Here is a 19763-nt window from a genome sequence, read left to right on the forward strand (position 1 = left end):
GTAAATAGACAGAGAGGATTTCACTCCACCAACAAAACGTCATCCTCAACATCTACCTACACTTACCCCCAGTACAGTTGACAATGCAAGGGAAACTGTTTCCAGCATGTGTCCTTAGGTATGATTTTGTTCTTTTTATCAGTAGATAGATACTTATTTGGCAGGTTTTGTAGATTCTATAATGATTCTTTGTTTTCTCTTCTTACCTTTAAGTAGTCTGAGGGAAACCTACGACAGCATTGTGAAATCCTCATGAATCACTTAACTCCATGAAAAAATGTCCAAAGTGTTCCTTTGCGTTTGTCCCACTGTAATCAACAGTAGTCATTCCTGAGCTTCAAGTTTTGTATGCAGCAGAAATAGCATATTCAAAAACTGGAAAGTCCAGGATGGAATAACAACAATATGAAAGGATATATCGCTATTTACCCCATAAATGAGGTGATGAGTCGCATATAGGCACAATGAAATCCTTCCTAGAAATATTTCAGCTTTCGGACAAAATCCTTCTTCAGAAGTATGAAAAACGCACATATTCACTCAAGCACAACTCATAAACGTGGGCACTGTCATATTCATTCTTAGTGCCCGGAGAATATGGTGGCCATGTAAGTGTGAATTGTGCTTGTGTGAATGTGTTTTCTACTTTTTCCAAGACTCTTCTTTTCATTGTGCCTGACCGTAACTCGATGTCTCTTCTATGTGGTGAGTGGAAATCTGTTCTTTCCATATTATAGAAATAACATGTTGAAAGAAATCTGTTGGTAATGTTAAATGAAAGAAAATGTTTATAGTTCTTACACAATGTGGTATTGATTACTGGGATAGAAGGGTGATCTGCTTTTTTAATGCAAAGCATATTGAAGTTGTCAGCACTGACAGCATGATATAAGATGCTGTAATCTTACCCTCCCTCACATCACCAGTTGATTTTCACTCTTCTAAATTATTGGCTCGTTTCATAAGTTTCGAGAGGAGTAAGATTTAAAAATAAACATTTTTATGTATCTTCTTTTCTCATAGTTTGCCCCAGTCCGTCACATCTAGGGGTAGATTCTTGAGGCTGAAACTTTTTGACTTTGTAGGTTCCAAATGAAATGATAACTATTAAGTAAGTCTGCTGAGCAATTTCTGTTTTTGTACTTTTTTTCCCCCCTTCCTTAATTCTATCACATTTTTCTATATCATGCTGTCTTTACAATTTCCACTTCCATAAAACCAAAAATTACATTGTTATTGCCAAAATTAAAAACGTCTGATTCCATCAGAGGAATACCCACCACTAACTCGTTCTGCAGTACTAACAATATTCCAAAGAGTTTATAAAACAAAAATAGTTTACAAATGTTCTTGAGAAAAGAAGAATCGTCACCAAGTTATATCATTCTTCTATAAATGAATCCAGAAATAAATTTAATAAATATTTTCAGATAGTGCCATTAATAATAGGAATTTTAAGTATACCAGATATTTTGTAATTTCAAATATATCTAAAAGAAAAGTAGTTTTAACTGTATGTACAGAGTTACTACAAATCAATTTTAATAAAGTAATAAAATAACTTCTTTTTATACATTTCAGCCTGAAATATAATACATCATATATGAAATTCTTTTAGTTAAACAGCATAGATAATATTAATCTATACAACATTTGAAAATATTTTTGGTATCAATTACTTCTGTCGAATAAAGGTAATGTTAGAGGAAGGTGTCCCTTTACATTGCTACAATGTGGGCTGTTCGTGTTGTATATTAATGACCTTGCAGACATTATTAACAGTAAAATCAGGCTTTTTGCAGATGCTGTAATGAAGTACTATCTGAGAGAAGCTACATAAATATTCAGTCAGATTTTAATCAGATTTCAACATGGAGCAGAGATTGGCAACTTGCTCTAAATGTTCAGAAATGTAAAATTTTGCACTTCACAGAACGAAAAATGTAGTATCCTATGTCTGTAATACCAGTGAGTTTCTATTGGAATCAACCAACTCACATAACAATGTGGGTGTAACAGTTTGTAGGGATATGAAATGGAATGATCACATAGGAGCCTCTCCGTCATTTCTAGGTCTCCGGTTAACATAACATAACATAACATAAAATCATCATGGTAGCCATTATAGCAGTTTTCTTCGCTGTGGCAGTGGGAAGATGCACACTGGTAATGGTAATGATAACACTGTACACTGGAGTGACATAACTTCATCTTTTCAGATGAGGCACTGTTCTGAGTATAGCATCATAGTTGACCTATCTTTGTAGTGAGATGTTGAGGAGAATGAACATCTCTAAATTGCATTCATCATTGTCATTATGGGCCCAATATCTGGCAATTTCCTCGGATACACAACACCATCACCTCTGGTTCATGTAGCCTGCAATTTGGAGAGTAGATGCTATATTTCTGACTTGTTAAGTCCGGTGGCTGTGTCATTCTTTTAGGTTTCATGTCATCATGACTATTCTTTTACTTTGCATGTATATATGTGAGGATTTTCATTTTCCTGTCTGATGTTCATTGGAAACCTGTTACTGACTTTCACACCAGAAGATAAAGCTCCATTCTGAATCCTGTAAAAGGATGCATAGTCAAAATTGAAATTACCTCTACTTCTGGTGTTACGGTTGTGAATTGCTGAGCTCATCCTAAAATTAGTCTTGTTATTAACCACAAATACCGTTACGGGTATTTGTATTGCAATGTAAGAGGGAGAACCCCTAAGTCCCTGAAATGGCTTTTGCAAGATTGTCAGGTATGTATGTTACACAATATTCTTACTGCACACTTCTGTAGAATAAACACATTTTTCACCTTAGCTGTAATGCTCCAGAAGATTGTGCCACGGAACAGAATTGAGTGAAAATATACTAGCAATCTTGTCTGCAGTTCAACACAGGGAGGGGGGGGGGGGGGGGGGGGAGAGAGAGAGAGAGAGAGAGAGAGAGAGAGAGAGAGAGAGAGAGAGAGAGAGAAGTGAGTGCAAAGCTGGCAGAATTGATTTTTTAGTTAACTTGGTCGCATACTGATGCCACTGCAGTTTATTATCCATCTTGACACCCAAGAACTTCACACAGTGAGTTTCATCCGATATATTCCCATAGATCACTATGTCTCATATTTGTAAATATAGTGTAATGGGATAGATGAAAAATCTACTCACCAACCAGTGGCAGGAGGAAAATATAATTTATTTTTCTGGAGACTCTTAAAGCATTTTAAATTAAAAAAATGTTATTAACATTCTGCATCATTATTTTTCGTGTCTGTATATTTGCAAATTGTGGTGTGTAACGTAACTATATCTGTGAGTAAGAGACAGCATACCGGTAATAAGAGTTCCGAATTCAAAGAGTTTGTTTACCTCTGGAGCACTGTTTCCTTCAGCATGACAATGCCTAACCCCACACAAGCATTGCAACAATCAAACGCCTTGGGTTCACCACCACCAGTCATCCTCCATACCATCCTGATGTGGCCCCATCCAATTTTCATCTGTTACCAGAACTTAAAGAACACCTTTGAGGATTTCACTCTGATAGTGGTGAGGATTTCACTCTGATAGTGGTGAAAGGTTATGCAGGCAGGAGTAGGTTGTGGCTCTGTCTACAAAGTCAAACATTTTACAGTGATGATATCAACAAAGTGGTCTCTTGTTGGAGAAATGTGTTTGTCACCAGGGTGTCTGTGTTGAAAAATAAATACATTGTAAACATGAAGAATAGCGATGTAGAATCTTTACAAAGTTTGTTCTATTTAAAATGCATGAAGAGTTTTCACATTAAAATTTTTGGAGGCATTACTTCTCAGCACGCCCTCGTGTGATTTTTCTGTGCATTGCTCTCAAATGGGGGAAACAGTGTAGAACACCTGAAGTATTAAACCACCATCTTAATTCTTCTCAATTTTTTATTCACCAGTCTTGAAATTTTTTGGATTGACAGTATGTTCTTGTTGGTAATTTAATTGTGGGAGTCAAACGAAACCTGGAAATAATTAATTCTAAGTAGCCTTGGCAAGAAAATATCGTAGATGAAATCTGTATTGATATCTGTGCATTCACTTACTTCCAAAAAATTTCTGCTACCCTGGAATTCTTTTACTGATTTCTTGTTTCATTTAGTTCTTAATGAAATTGTTGCAAATAATAAAAATAAGTTTCAGTTGATTACTGGTTTTCACAATCACAATGCAAACAATTTCCAATTATTATTTTGTCTTTATTTGTGTTACAAGGCAGGGCTCTCTATTACATTGCAAAGATCTTCAAAACACACTTATGTGTCTAAGCAAGAAGTAGAAAATCACTTTAGATTGAAAAGAAAATTAAAAACGTGCCTCTGTAGTCAGTCCTTTACAATTTACTTGATTATCTATATACGAGGACTGAACCCTTAATAGCTACGTGACAGTAGCACTGTTCATTATAAACATGACTGTATTTATGGCTCATAGATGTTATGCTAGCCACAAGAAATAAACCCAAATTTTTATCCTAAGTGAGAAAGCAGCAAAGATTTTGCATGTACAACATCAGGAAAGTGTTTCTTTTTTGGTATAATTGCCATGTTCTGGAAAGCACTTATGAGGAATTCAGGAAAAATGTAGAGAGCTGGAATTACAGAAAAGAGATCATGCCCATTCTTGGATTTGATTAATGAGTATCAAAAATATATACAACTACTAGCTGTAGAGAAGAAAAGGTTTGACAGTGTATTTAGTCTTTTGGGAGAAGTCTGTAGGTTATGGACATATAGAGTAAATCAGTATCAAAGCCGTGAAGAATTTCTGCAAAGTTGCCTGAATAAGCACTGGCCAAGAAATACAAAATACTTAATGAGATAATTTGCGAAGAGCGTGTACTGAGTAGCAAAAATGCACCTGATGTCAAAGCATATTATGAAAGAAAGTTGCTTTAGCTCCCTTTCACTAGATGTACTGGTAAATGATGATTTTTGAAATATAGTGAACTTTGGAGAACACTGCCTAAATATATAAAAAGTCTGATTGGAGGAGACACTCTGACTGACAAAGAATAGTTATTGAAGAGAAAAATGATAAATTATGATGACAGCAGACAGCATAAGTGGAGGGGAGTTATCTAGGAAAAGGAGTAAACAGGTTGTGGGAACAGTCCATCTGAATCTGAACTGGAGAGGTACAGATGGATTTCAGAGACAAAGATTGATAATGATGAGCGAAGGATTTAAGAAAAAGTGGGCCATGCAGTGGCACAGGAGAAGAAATGATACACTGAAGTGCCAAAGAAATTGGTATAGGCATGTGTATTCAAATACAGAGAGATGTAAACAGGCAGAATGCAGCGCTGCAGTCGGTAATTCCTATATAAGACAACAAGTGTCTGGCGCAGTTGTTCGATCGGTTACTGCTGCTACAATTGCAGATTAGCTAGATTGAAGTGAGTTTGAACATACTGTTATAACTGGCACATGAGCGATGGGGCACAGCATCTCTGAGGTAGCGATGAATTGGGGATTTTCCCTTATGATCATTTCACAAGTGTACAGTGAATATCAGGAATCCGGTGAAACATCAAATCTCCAACATCACTGTGGATGGAAAAAGATCCTGCAAGAACGCAATCAGTGATGACTGAAGGAGTCACTCAGTATGACAGAAGTGCCACCCTTCTGCAGATTTCAATTCTGGACCATCAACAAGTGTCAGCATGTCAACCATTCAATGAAACATCATTGATATGGGCTTTTGAAGCTGAAGACCCACTCCTGTACCTTTGATGACTGCACGACACAAAAGCTTTACGCTTTGCCTAGCCCCGTCAGCACGACATTGGACTGTTGACGACTGGAAACATGTTGCCTGGTCAGACCAGTTTTCTTTCAAATTTTATCGAGCTGATGGAAGTTTATGGGTGTGGAGACAACCTCTTTAATCCAAGGACCCTGCATATCAGCAGGGGACTGTTCGAGCTGGTGGAGGCTCTATAATGATGTGGGGCATGTACAGTTGGAGTGATATGGGACCCCCGGTATGTCTGGATACGACTCTGACAGGTGACATGAACATAAGCATCCTGTATGATCACCTGCATCCATACAGGTCCATTGTGCATTCCAATTGACTTGGGCAGTTCCAACAGGACAATGCGACATCCCACACATTCAGAATTTCTACAGAGGGGCTCCAGGAACTCTCTTCTGAGTTTAAACACTCGCTGGCCACCAAACTCCCCAGACATGAACATTATTGAACATATCTGGGATGCCTTGCAAGGTGCTGTTACGGATTTATGGACAGCCCTGCAGGATTATTGGTGTCAGTTCCCTCCAGCACTTCTTCAGACATTAATCGAGACTATGCCACATCATGTTGCCGCACTTCTGCGTGCTTACGGGAGCCCTACACTATATTAGGCAGGTGTGCCAGTTTTTTTGGCTCTTCAGTGGAATAGCAGATAGAATCTGAGCAGTTTAAAAGACAGAGAGAGGCATTTTCTTTCTTTTATCCTTCAGAAAATGGCATGATTTATACTCTATTTTGATCAATGCTTGCAAAATTTGGAAATTATTTATCCACTTGTTACATTATTCTAGTAATCATAATTGAACTTCTCATAAAATATGAATTAATAAAGGATAGTGTGTAAGTGTCTTTTAATTCTGTCTGCAACTTAACATGTCATCCATACATGAAGTAGCAAATGGATCATATCCTTACATTGTTAATTAATAAAGAAATATGAACTACACATATGTTTTAAAAATTCCAAATGTTTCACATAAATCAAACAATGGAAACTCCAGGTAGGAATAGTGACAATGTAGGAAAAAACAAATTACCACTTCTGTGGAAGACTTATCAAGTTGCAACCAGGCACAATTAAAAGTCACTCACATATAGCTTTCTGCGTGCCAGAATGCAACATCATGTGGGAGGCAAGGAGCAAGCTGGACGGGTGGGGAAGGAGAAGGGAAAGGGATAGCAGTATACAGGTGGGGGAAGAGACGAACGCTGTCTGGTACAATGTTGTGGGGGGGGGGGGGGGGGGGGGGGGAACAAGAAAGGAGAGGAGCAGGGAAAAATGGGTGGATGCATTGGCAGAGGGCTGCAAATAAACAGGGTGGAAGAAGAGAATGGGGAGGAGATGATAGGACAAAGGGGTGGGAACTGTTGGGTAGAGGGTGTGGGACATTATGTTACTGTAGGTTGAGGCTGGGATAATTATGGAAGCGGAGAATATGTTGTAAAGATAACTCCCATCTGCACAGTTCAGAGAAGCTGGTGGTGTAGGGAAGGATCCAGACAGCTCAGATAGTTAAGCAGCCATTGAAATCAAATGTGTTATGTCCTGCTGCATGTTGTGCCAAAAGGTGGTCTACTTTGCATTTGGCCACAGTTTGACAGTGGCTGCTTATCCTGGTGGACAGCTTGTTGGCAGTCGTACAAATATAAAAAGCAGTGCTGGTAAATGACATGGCTGCTTTCACAGGTGGCCTGGCCCCTGATGGGATTGGATAAACATGTGACAGGACTGGAATAGGAAGTGTTGGAAGGGTGAATTGAGCAGGTTTTGCACATGGGACTTCCATAGGGATATGATCCTTGGGGCAAGGGGTTGGGATTGGGAGTGGCATAGGGATAGACTAGTATGTTATGGAAGTTAGGTGAGCGATGGAACACCACTTGGGGGGGGGAGGACTATCTCGAGTAGGATGCCCCTCACTTAGGGCTCAGTGGTGGGTAATCAGAGCACTAGCGAAGGATGTGGTTCAGTTTTTACAGTCCAGGGTGGTCCTGGGTGATGAAGGGGACACTCCTTTGTGGCTATGGACTTGCATTCGGGAGGACGACGGTTCAATCCCGCGTCCAGCCATCCTGATTTAGGTTTTCTGTGATTTCCCTAAATCGCTCGAGGCAAATGCCGGGATGGTTCCTTTCGAAAGGCATGGCCGACATCCTTCCCCGTCCTTCCCTAATCCGATGAGACTGATGACCTCGCTCTCTGGTCTCCTTCCCCAAAACAACCAGCAACCTTTGTGGCTAGTCCTTGGGTATGGTGGGAGGTTTGGGGGAAATGGTACAGGAGATCTGTTGTGGACTAGGCCCGTGGTATAGTGCCTGTGTGTGGAGGCCTTGGTGACACCCTCAGCAAACTGACCAAGGGAGTTTTTGTCACTGCAGTTACGCTGTTCCCAGGTAGCCGGGCTATATGGGAGAGATTTTTTGGTGTGAAAGGGATGACAGCTGTCAAAGTGCAGGTACTCTTGGTGACTGGTGGGTTTAATGTCAACAGAGGAGTGAATGGAGCCATAAGGGAGGTGGAGGTCAACATCTAGAGAGGTGACACACTGGGTTGAGAAGGACCACATGAAGCAGATTGGAGAGAAGGCGTTGAGATTATGGAGGAACGAAGATAGGGCGTCTTGGTGCTGAGGCCAGACCATGAAGATATCATCAGAAACTGAACCAGACAAGGGGTTTGGTGTTTTGGGAGGATAGGAATGTATCTAGATGGCCCATAAAAAGGTTGGTGTAGGGGGCTGCCATGCGGGTGCCCATGGCTGTGCCGCGGATTTGTTTATATACCTTCCCTTCAAATGAGAAGTAGTTGTGGGTTTGGATAAAGTAAGTAAGGTGTATGAGGAAGTGGATTTTGAGTCTGAAGGACATTGGGAAAGGTAATGTTCAATAGTGAAGACCATGAACATGAGGGATGTTGGTGTATAGGGATGTGGCATCAGCAGTGAAGAGTAGAGCCCAGGAGGTAAACGGATGGTGGTGGTGGAGAGTCAGTGAAGGACGTGGTTTGTGTGTTTGAAGTGGGATGTTAGATTAAGGGCAATTGGTTGTAGTTGTTGGTCAATGAGGGCTGAAATTCTTTCTTATCGGTCACTATAACCAGCCACAATGGGGCATCCAGGATTGTGGATTCTGGGGAGCATATAGAAAGTGGGTATGTAGTGTATCATAGAGGTGAGGAGGGAAATGGATTCAGAGGAGATGTTCTGGGATGAGCCTAAGGCTTTAAGGGGAGCTGGAATGATGAAAATAGCAACATTAACGTCTTTTGGTTTTTTCATTATAAAATTATTTGGAGTCTTCTGAATAAAACAAATCAGGTTTCACCCTTCTAAGTGAATTCTAAGCGTGTTTTTTATCACTACAAAGATGACACACCACGTAAATTGTTGTAGCGACTTGGTGTGTCACCTCTGATGGCACCACTCGCTGGATGCAAGCAGGGTATCTGCGCGAAATTAGACAGTGTTTTGTTTTCCAACATTGTATGGCTTTATCTCTGTGCCAAGTGACTGTTCATATCGGTATGCCATGTGTGTTGACTTGTGGAGATTGCTTTGTGTTGTTTAGCTGTTCAGTGTTGCGTATTTGATGAGTTTTGCTCGTACCTGTTTTACGTATTTGGTTTGTGGATATCAGTATGCTCGATTTCAGCAATCAAGTGTTTAAGAAAAGCCACAATAAGTGGAAGAAGAAATCTTACGTTGTTTCGAAGGGAGATGCTGTTCAGACTGCTTCACCGGCTACTCCAGGTGAATGTGATAGAACTTCTTCCAACAAGAAACTGTGACAGCAAAGAAAAATTTGAAAACTATGAAAGTGACAGTAATGATGTGAATGAAATAATTAAAATTTCCTTGCTCTCTAATATTTGGAAACATAAAGTATTATGCCAGGTTTGCAAAGAAAGAGGACTGGAATTGAAAATAACTTCACACATTGGTTTGGCATGTGAAATGTTATTGAAGTGTAACAAATGTGCTGCAGAAGTTTTGTTTTCTAATTCTAACAGTATTCCTCGTAGTGGTAATAGTGGAAATAAGGTGTATGATATAAATGTTAGGTTATTGTATGGCTTGCATTGCATTGGCAAGGGCAGTGCTGCAGGGACAATGTTATGTGGATTTATGATCTTGCCAGAACAACCAACCAAGTTTGGATTTTATAATGAATTGGTGGGATCTTTTGCTGAAGACACTGCTCAAGCAACAATGAAGAAGGCAGTTGAAGAAGCTGTGACAGATAATGGGGATTGTAGAGATTTAACTGTTGTTTTAGATGGATCATGGCAATGTAGAGGTCATAAATCTCTAAATGGAGTTGTGACAGCTGCCAGGGGAGACAGTTGCAAAGTATTTGATGTTGCTATCCTTTCAATACATTGTAGATGTAAGGCCAATACCAAGGACGAACATAGTGAAAGTTGTGAAGCAAATTTTCATGGCACGAGTGGAGCGATGGAAGTAGAGGGAGTGAAAGCAATTTTTTCCAGATCATAGGAGTGGTATAATGTACGATACACTAACTATGTAGGAATTGGTGATTCTAAGGGATATAAAGCTGTAGAGGAACTCGAACCTTATGGCAATAAAATTCACATTAAAATACAGGAGTGCATTGGACATGTGCAGAATCGCATGGGGGTTCGCTTGCACAAACTAAAGCAGACATTAGGATCCCAGAAGCTTAGTGATGGTAAGACCCTTGGAGGAAGAGGAAGATTGACATATGAAGCAATTGATAGATTGCAGAGGTATTATGGGTGTGCAGTTAGGCAAAATACAAGAAGCATTGAGCATATGAGGAGAGCAGTATGGGCATTATTTTTTCATAGTGTTTCAACAAATGAGCACCGACAACGTGCACTGTGCCCCACAGGTGATGACTCATAGTGTAAGTACCAATCAGGAAAGGAATATGCCCATAAAAATAGTTTGCCAAATGCTCTAATTGATGTAATTATGCCCGTATTCAGAGATTTATCACAGCCAAGTTTATTGGAAAAGTGTTTACATGGGAAAACACAACATCCAAATGAAAGTGTAAATAATTTAATATGGATTAGGATTCCCAAAAGAATGTTTGTACTGATAAAAATTTTGCATTTTGGAGTGTATGATGCAGTGGCAACATACAATGAAGGAAACATTATCAAATTTGATGTGCTGAACAACCAGGACACAACACCATTTCCACAATGCGCCTAATTGATGAAGAAAGACTAAGAGGTGCAGGAATAAGAGACAAAAGCTTACAACATGCAGCAAAGGGGAAGAAAAGACCAGTGAAAGGGAAACTAACACTGTAAGAAGAAGAGGATACTGATAATCTATCATATGGGGCAGGAATGTATTAAAAAACTTTGGAAGCCATTTCCCGTAACTTTAAAATTTTCATCTTTGAGAAACATTTTCTCAAAAACTGCTAACAGTATATCAATGAAATTTAGACACAGTATTGTTGACTTCTTTTCCTTCATTTGTATAATAAATTGTAAAAAAATATTTTATATTTCATGAGTTATAGAAGAAAAAGTGCGAAATTTTAAAGAAAAAAAAAGCATCTATTTAGAAAAATTGTAAAACAAAAACCAATAAATATTTCTTAACGTAGCATTATAACTTTGTAGAGAAATATTCACTGAACATGTAGTCCATATTTCAGAGCAATATGTTTAATGGTTTTAGAAGAAATGTTCCTTCTATTTGCTAAAATTAACATGGAGGAGATGGATCGTTCCGGACCCCCTTAAGCACCGATTGGAGTTTGTTTTGGAATGCAGGGATGGGGTCGCTCTGGAACAGTTTATAGACCGAGCAGTCAGATAATTAGCATAGGCCTTCTGCCAGGTAGTCACTGTGATTCATAACAGCAGTAGTGGAACCTCTGTCTGCAGGTAGGATGATTAGGTCAGGATTTTTTTTTATATAGGTTGTGTGTGGCTGTTCTTTCTTGTATGGAAAGGTTGGTGTTCTGAGGAGGAAGGAATGGGGGGAATGATGGTGAGGCTAAATTGGAGGTAAGGAATTCTTGGAAGGTGACCAGTGGTTGGTTAGTTGGGAACTGATAGGGGAAGGGTTCAGTGTTGGAATTAGGGTGGTTCTGGATGGTGGGATTGGTGGCAAAGAAGTGCTTCCATTGCAGGTATAGGGAGAAGGATAGTAGGTCTTTAACAAGTCCAGCATGGTTAAATTTGGGTGTAGGGCTAAAGGTGAGGCCTTTGAATAGGACTGAAACTTCTGTAGAGCTGTGGGTTTTGATGGAAAGGTTAACAACAGTGTTATGAGAATGTTTTGGCTCTGCATTTGGTGGAGAGTTGGTAGGGAGCTTTAGAGGACGTGGCCTGTTGAAAAGGTTAGCTAGGCAGGGTTTAGCTGCTATAAGCAATAGATAAGGAGTAACTCTGTGGGTACGAAAGGGGTTGGATACTGGTTCCGTGAGATGACATTAGATTGTCAGCAAGTTAGATAACTTATGGAAGTGGTGTCTGGAATGCTCCTCCAGGTGCTGGAGAGTGGGTATGTAGGTTGAATGGAACGCTTTCCTAGTATGAGTGAAATAGATTATAATTGACTTCTATAACACCCCAAAACTCTATTAAGACAAGTGAGAAAACGTGTATTACAGCTGCCATTTTTAATGTAATTAAAAAAAGCGGTGCCTCGGGAGAGGTTGAAAGCTTTAACAAGGTCAAACATGAAATTCTTAAAGGTGGCTCAAATAGCCAAATGTGCTCTTTTAAAATAAAATAAAAAAAATAAAAAAAACAAGTGAGTACAGTAGCCCAAACATAATTACATTTAAAGCCCCCTCACCAGGTGTACTCAATAAAACAGAAATACTTGGCAATAGAGGCCAAAAGCAAAAACAAAAAAAAATTACGCCCAAGAGGGAGGCTTAGAATAGCATCGCTAGATTGGCATGAACCCACCAAAGGCACACTAAAAAAGCAATATGGGCATATGTTGAAATGAAGAAGAAAGTGGTGCACCATTACATGGCATATGGGCAAGCTGGCAGATAATATTCCAAGAACTGTGCAAACACTCCACTGTCCAGATCTGAGGAACACCACCAATGCATGAGGATAATTGTGGCGGTCACCCAGTCTTAATAGGTCCAGGAGCAGCAAGGCTTCATCCACCAGATAAACCAGCACCAACAGCAAAGTCTGGAAAACAGAAGTTGCTGCAGGTCGCACATCTTCTGGTCTTGGCGTGTCCCCAGCTACAGTGCAGGAACATCGGCATGTTTTTGCTCTTTCTTCTTACTCACCCAGCGAGCTCCAAACAAGAGCCCTTCCACACTGAGTGCCTCGTAGCCACAGCAGACTGCCAGCAACCTCTTTCAGCCACCAGAAATCTCTCCCACTTGCTGTCCCATCCTGCTCTGTCTGAAGAAACCAAAGAGACCCTCATATCGCAGCACCACAGACATACTCATGAGTTGGGTGCGAGGTATGGACCTGGCAGCATGGCTCAGTTGTCCCCTTGTCATCTAAAAATGTGTTATTCAGACACAAAATAAAAGTAAACACTTCCATGATTCCATCAAGGTTCTACACATTGATATTTGTCTTGATGTAACCAGAATACGAGCCCCTATAGCATCAGTGAAAATTCTGAAGGTGTTGTGTCAATTACTCGCAAATGTGGGCTCTATATCAACATATAAATGCTTTAAAAAAGTCCGTACCACTGCTGGGGACCCCTCCTTGTTAGAAGTATCTCTCATTGCTTTGGCTTATTTTGAATATTTTAATCCCCTGTTTTATGATATTATCTTTTGGGGCACAGCACCTAAAGTAAATAAAATATTTATTCAGCAGAAGTCAGCAGTAAGTATAACTCTTAGAGTAGATAACTACACTTATTACAGAGCTCTCTTTAAGGATATTGGACTACTCAGTCCCATTTCCAAGTACATTTACTGCGTCATGGCTTTTGTTGTAGCTAATGAAAGTCTATATCAGCTGAAACTGTACTATAAATGAAATTATGGGGCATATGTCATGCAAATACACTATTTCTGCAACATTGATACTGCAAAGTAAGAGACTTAAAAATAGAAACTGTAGTTGTTATACTATGTGACAAGATAGTGTGACACAGAAGAGGCTGGAAATGGCAGCAGAGTGGCTAGAAGCAAATGGGCCAATAGATTTAGTGGCCGAACAGTAAACAGAAAATTAGAGATTGGTGTGGGTATCAGCAATCCAGTGACAAGCAGAAATGTTGCAAGAACATTGCATTGAATCATGAAAGGCAATAGCATGCAGTTCAGAAATCAGTCTGAAGTACATGTCATTTTCAGTCAAACATAGAATATCCAAAGAACAATCCCAAGCAAGACAGTGAGACATAGCCAGGTATGTTCAAAGGTACTGAATGGTGCACGATATACAGTTTCATACAATACTGGAGAGTGGATCATATGCTGTAGATTTGGACAGCTCTAGGATCTATGATTTATTGGTGATGTTGACATCAGTGTCATACAATAGTGAAGTTCTTGTGACAATGTATGAGAAATCTGAAGAAGTTCAAGGAGAGCTTTTTGCTGTCCATGAAGAACTTTTGAAGTTTATCTGGACAGTGAAAAGCTTTGCAGTCTTTGTTGAATACACCAGACCAAAATGTGTACCTATTGATACATCTAAATTCCTGAAATAAGTGGGCTATGAAATGTAATTGAAGCTAATTCATGCAAGGAAATTTTCAATGAAAACTGTTTTTGATAGGACTATAAGTAACGCAGCATTAATGGAAAAAGCAGAGTTGAAACCTTCAAGCTCAAATACTTAGACAAGGATATTTTAAATAATAGGCTTAGTGTTTTTCATTTCCTTTTAATATTTTTGTTCTTCAGTGTTGTTATACGAGTAGGAAATGCAAATGTATGACCTGTGAGAGTGGAAAATAACAGCTATCAAAATAAGCTACTACGGGATATGAAATCAACTAGCATAGTTGTGCCTGACCTAATGAGAAACCTGTGAGATTTTACTTAGAATAAATTAAAAACTTGCTCCTCTTTTAGGAGTGTAGCAGGTTCATTGAGCAAATATGCACAATCATAGCACTGTATTCTTGGAATCAATCTGTTGCAGAATTTTATAGCATGTCTTACACGAGTGTAATAAACATGACCTTCCCGAAGGAGAAAAAAAGTGCCTCTATAGCAATCACCTTGGAATTAGCAACCAGTGGTGTTGCTGTGTTCAATTAAGACTTAGAACACAGTAGTAACAGGTGCCCAGTCAATGCTATGTTACTAACTTCAGGAAGGTGTTCCACACTATTCCAGATGCTTTGTTGTTGAATAGAACATGAGCTTATATAATATTAGATCAGCTGTGTGGTTGGTAGAAGTAGTAAATAGGACACAGCATGTCATTTTTAAAAGAGAAATATCTTCCGTTTATCTAGCTGATTCTGAAAGTCCATGCACTTGCTGTTGCATTTGCACATTGTCTGATTTACACTAATGAAACATTGACACTAAGCAGTTCAGACTAGAAGAGAAAAGAAACTTTTGAAGTGCAGTGCTGCAGAAGAATACTGAAGTTTAGTAGGGTAGATCTAATAGCTAATGGAAAGGTACTGAATCAGATTAGGGAAAAAAGAAATTAATGGTAGGGGGGTACCCTACTGAAAAAGGGATGAGTTGAGACAACACATCACGAGGGCATCAAGCATCAAGGGATTATCAGTTCGGTAATGGAGAAAGTTATTTGGGTGGGTTTGTGGGGGGGGTGATAAAAATGGTGAATGTAGACTGAAGTTTGAATACAATCAGCAGATTCATATGGATATAGGTTGTCATAGTTGTGCAGAGATGAGGAAACTTGCACAGGATAGCCTAGCATGGGGAGCTGTGTCAAACTGGCCTTCAGATTGAAGACCACAACAGCAACACACCTAATGTATGAGAACACTAAGAAAAGCGATTAAATGTAGTTGTGAACATTTAAATATGAAGAATTTAGTTTGGTAATGTGCAATGATATTTTTATGTGATTAGCATCCAGTAATTGATGTACAGTGTTTCCATAGAAAATTTATTTATCTTGTAGCTTTGTTCATGTAAATAAGTTCTAGTTTTGTTTCTTTAGATCAAAAATGTTTATTATTATTTCATCCATATCTTGTGTTAAATATGCAGTATACCACCAGGTTGAAAGAAATGGAAGTTTGTGTTTATAGAGGTGCAAAAAATGTACAATATGGTAGAGCTTATAAAGATTTCTACATCTACATCTACATCCATACTCCGCAAGCCACCTGACGGTGTGTGGCGGAGGGTACCCTGAGTACCTCTATCAGTTCTGCCTTCTATTCCAGTCTCGTATTGTTCTTGGAAAGAAGGATTGTCGGTGTGTGGGCTCTAATCTCTCTGATTTTATCCTCATGGTCTCTTCGCGAGATATACGTAGGAGGGAGCAATATACTGCTTGACTCTTCGGTGAAGGTATGTTCTCGAAACTTTAACAAAAGCCCGTACCGAGCTACTGAGCGTCTCTCCTGCAGAGTCTTCCACTGGAGTTTATCTATCATCTCCGTAACGCTTTCGCGATTACTAAATGATCCTGTAACGAAGCGCGCTGCTCTCCGTTGGATCTTCTCTATTTAAAACATTCCAGTAAGCTGTTATTTAGAGTTTTATTCCAGAGACATATGCATCTATACTAACAATCAATTATGAGTAGTGCTAATCTCTCCACACTGATAATTGTGGAAATTACTCTTATCACCAGTAATATTCTCAGACCAAGACCCAATCATAAAGCAATAGCAGCAGTCAATAATCCCGAGCATAACTAGCTCCTTCTTCTAGCACTTGTTGGCTGGTTTGTGGAAAGGGACCAAACAGCGTCATTGGTCCCACTAGCATTTGTAAAATGTTAGGAGAGTGGTAACTTTTGAGGTAATAGTCTCCGTAACATTACCAATACAAACAATCTTCCATTAGCAACTGTCACCAGTATTTATTGTTTTAGGGTTGCACCTATATTAAAGTTATGACAATTTTTTAATTAATTGTGTTGGTTTCTGTATTTGGAGTTCTGCTCTTTTCAGATGACAGCGTTGCTGTCATAAAAAAATGAAGTTTTATGTACCTACATGGCAAATCATTTATGGATATCAATTAATGGACTAGCATGCAGTCCTGATCTTAGTTTATGTTCAGTATTGTGTGTTGTTGATCTTTCTGCTTTTTATTTGTATTTATGTCATAGAGGAAAAATTGGTAGACATAGATGGGAAGAGTGAGGTTATATTAACCTTCCAGACAACGATCTTCTTCAAAGCTAACAAAGGAAGACACACATACAGCAAAATTGCACCGGCACAGAGACCCAAGGGGATACCTTGGTGGAAAATAGTGGTACAAATAGTAACCAGGGTTTGCAAAATTAACCATAATTAATGGTTTTATGATAGTGAAGTTTTAAATTTAATTGACATTTTTGCATGGAAAAGTAAATTTCCCTCTGAACTAAAAAGAAATACTGTACAAAATAGCTATGTTATAAAATAAGTTTATTTTAGGATAAACTAGTATAACGTATAAGGGAAGTTGATGGTGTTTACTCACTGCCACTGCTTAAATTTTCAGCTGAAAAGGGAATCCGGTGCTCTGCCAAATGTTCGAATAACAGTTGTAGATAATTTTCAAGGTGAAGAAAACAAGATAATTTTACTGTCATTGGTACGGAGCAATGAAGACGCCAACATTGGTTTTCTGAAAGTTGAAAATAGAGTGTGTGTAGCTCTCTCACGAGCTAAAGAAGGCTTTTACATAATTGGTAAGTCCTGTTTTTTATAAAACATTTTACTCATTTGAACACCTGAAGAATGAATATTCAGTTTGCAAACATTCCCCCAGGCTTTGGGAGTTTGCAAGGTAGGAGATAATGGCAGAAGTAAAGTTGTGAGGGCAGGTCGTAAGCCAAGCTTGGACAGCTCAGTTGGTAGAGCAAAGGTTCCAGATTCAAGTCCCAGTGTGACACTCAGTTGTAGTCTACCAGTAAGTTTCAGATCAGCCCACACTCCAGTGCAGAGTGAATATTCATTCTGAAAGCCATTATACAAGGGTAATCCAGATTTCATTGTAAGCTGTTTGGACTTCAACCGCATGTGTAACAGCACACTGTCGAAGAAAATATTGGCCCCTATCCGATCTACGAGGCTAATGCCAAAAGTAAGGTCTCCTATTTTTTTATAAGTACGTAGACCTGTTTATTTCTACAGTGGTTTATATCAGTTTACAGCTTGAACATTTAGCTATTTTTTGACATAATCACCATTTCTGACGATGCATTTATGTAGATGCTGTGGCAGTTTTTGTATGCCAGTGTCTTACCAGCTCGCCACCATGCTGTTCAGAAAGTTATGAACCTCTTCTTTCACCTTGTCGTCGGAGCTGTATCGCTGGGACCACAGTTAACACTGTCAGGTACTGTGAGACTCTGAAAAAACTCAAACAGCAATTCAGAACCGGAGAAGAGGGATGTTGAGCAATGGCGTACACATTCTCCATGACAACGCTCGCCCACACATCGCTCGGCAAACCGTTTCTCTCCTGCAGCAGTTTCAGTGGAACATAATTACCCACCCACCCTATCATCCTGACTATGGGGGCGAGCTGGTATGACATGGACATACAAAAACTGCCACAGCGTCTACAAAAATGCATCGCAGAAATGGTGATTATGTTGAAAAATAGCTAAATGTTGAAGCTGTAAACTGATGTAAACCATTGTAGAAATAAACAGGTCTATATACTTATTTAATAATAGGAGACCTTACTTTTAGGATTACCCTTGTATGTTTAAACGGAGAGTAGAGTTGAATCCAAATTAGCTGATGCATTCTGGAGTAGTGGCTGATGAGGCAGTGTCCCACTTTGTTTTTGCACCTCTTAAATTCACTCTTGTTATCAAAATACTTTTAAGGGCTGTATGTATTGACAAGTAAGTGTCTGAATCCTAGGTCTCTGGAAGAGGCTTATTCTACAAGTGCAGTTATGAATTTTCTGCAGTATTCTTAGTGTGCTCTTCTGCTAAATGAATATTTTTTTGACCCTAGTTGCATTGCCACAGAAGATATGCAAAAAGGGGAGACCGAGTGAAAATATGCAATATCTGCCATCATTCCCATCTGTAGGTGAACACAACAGTCTGCAGAACTGAATTTTCTGGTTAACTTACCCATTTTCTGGTGCTATTTCAGTTTATTATTCATTTAGATGCCAAAGAACCTCATGCACAGAGCTTCATTTAGTGTGCACCCATTAATCTCTACTTCTAGTTGCACCATGTCATTTTTATTTGTTTGGAAAGGCAAAATATGAGTTTTCATAAGACTAATGAATCAGTTGTATGGCTGTTCCATTATTTTCTTGCTCAAGTTTGGTAGTGACGTGTTTCTATCTATTGATATTCTTGTGTCATCAGTACACAATGGTTTGCAAATAGGCCTCTCATATCCCAGGCAGTTATTTGTGTGTGTGGGTGTGTGTTATATATATGAGAGAGAGAGAGAGAGAGAGAGAGAGAGAGAGTGTAGGATATCATATTTAAGCAAATGCAAGCATTGCCTGCATGGCGGACAGGGACCATTTTAAGTAATGTGTGGAACATGGCTGCAGTTCACATATTATTTTACCTGTGGATCAAAGATACAGTTCCTAGGTTTGGGATTAATACTTCATTTCTCAGGGAAAAGAGAGAGATGAGTTGGGGAAGATTAAAAGGAAGGACGTGTTGTTCAGACCCCAAAATGGGGAGACCCAGCTTCAGTGAGTCTGAGGAGAAAAAAAGATGAAAGGTTAGGTGTCGGACATAACAGGTCAGAGGACTGAACAGCAGTTAGAACTGTTGGTTTCAAAAGCAAAGATGTGTATCACTTTTACTTTTATATGTTTAGTGGCAGTATTAAATGTCTCCCCTCCTGAAGGTAAATTGTGGCCAGAAT

General features: G+C 39.2%; 1 protein-coding gene across 1 annotated transcript in view; it reads left to right on the plus strand.

Annotated features, from left to right (window-relative positions):
- LOC126457063 (NFX1-type zinc finger-containing protein 1-like) overlaps positions 1-19763 on the plus strand; it is a 283116-nt gene that overhangs the window by 129927 nt on the left and 133426 nt on the right. The window contains exon 7 of the mRNA XM_050093061.1: positions 17404-17593. Within this exon, the coding sequence (XP_049949018.1) occupies positions 17404-17593 (190 nt within the window). The remainder of the gene's footprint in view (positions 1-17403; positions 17594-19763) is intronic.

The sequence above is a fragment of the Schistocerca serialis genome, chromosome 2, assembly GCF_023864345.2.
Source record: "Schistocerca serialis cubense isolate TAMUIC-IGC-003099 chromosome 2, iqSchSeri2.2, whole genome shotgun sequence".
Taxonomy (NCBI): domain Eukaryota; kingdom Metazoa; phylum Arthropoda; class Insecta; order Orthoptera; family Acrididae; genus Schistocerca; species Schistocerca serialis.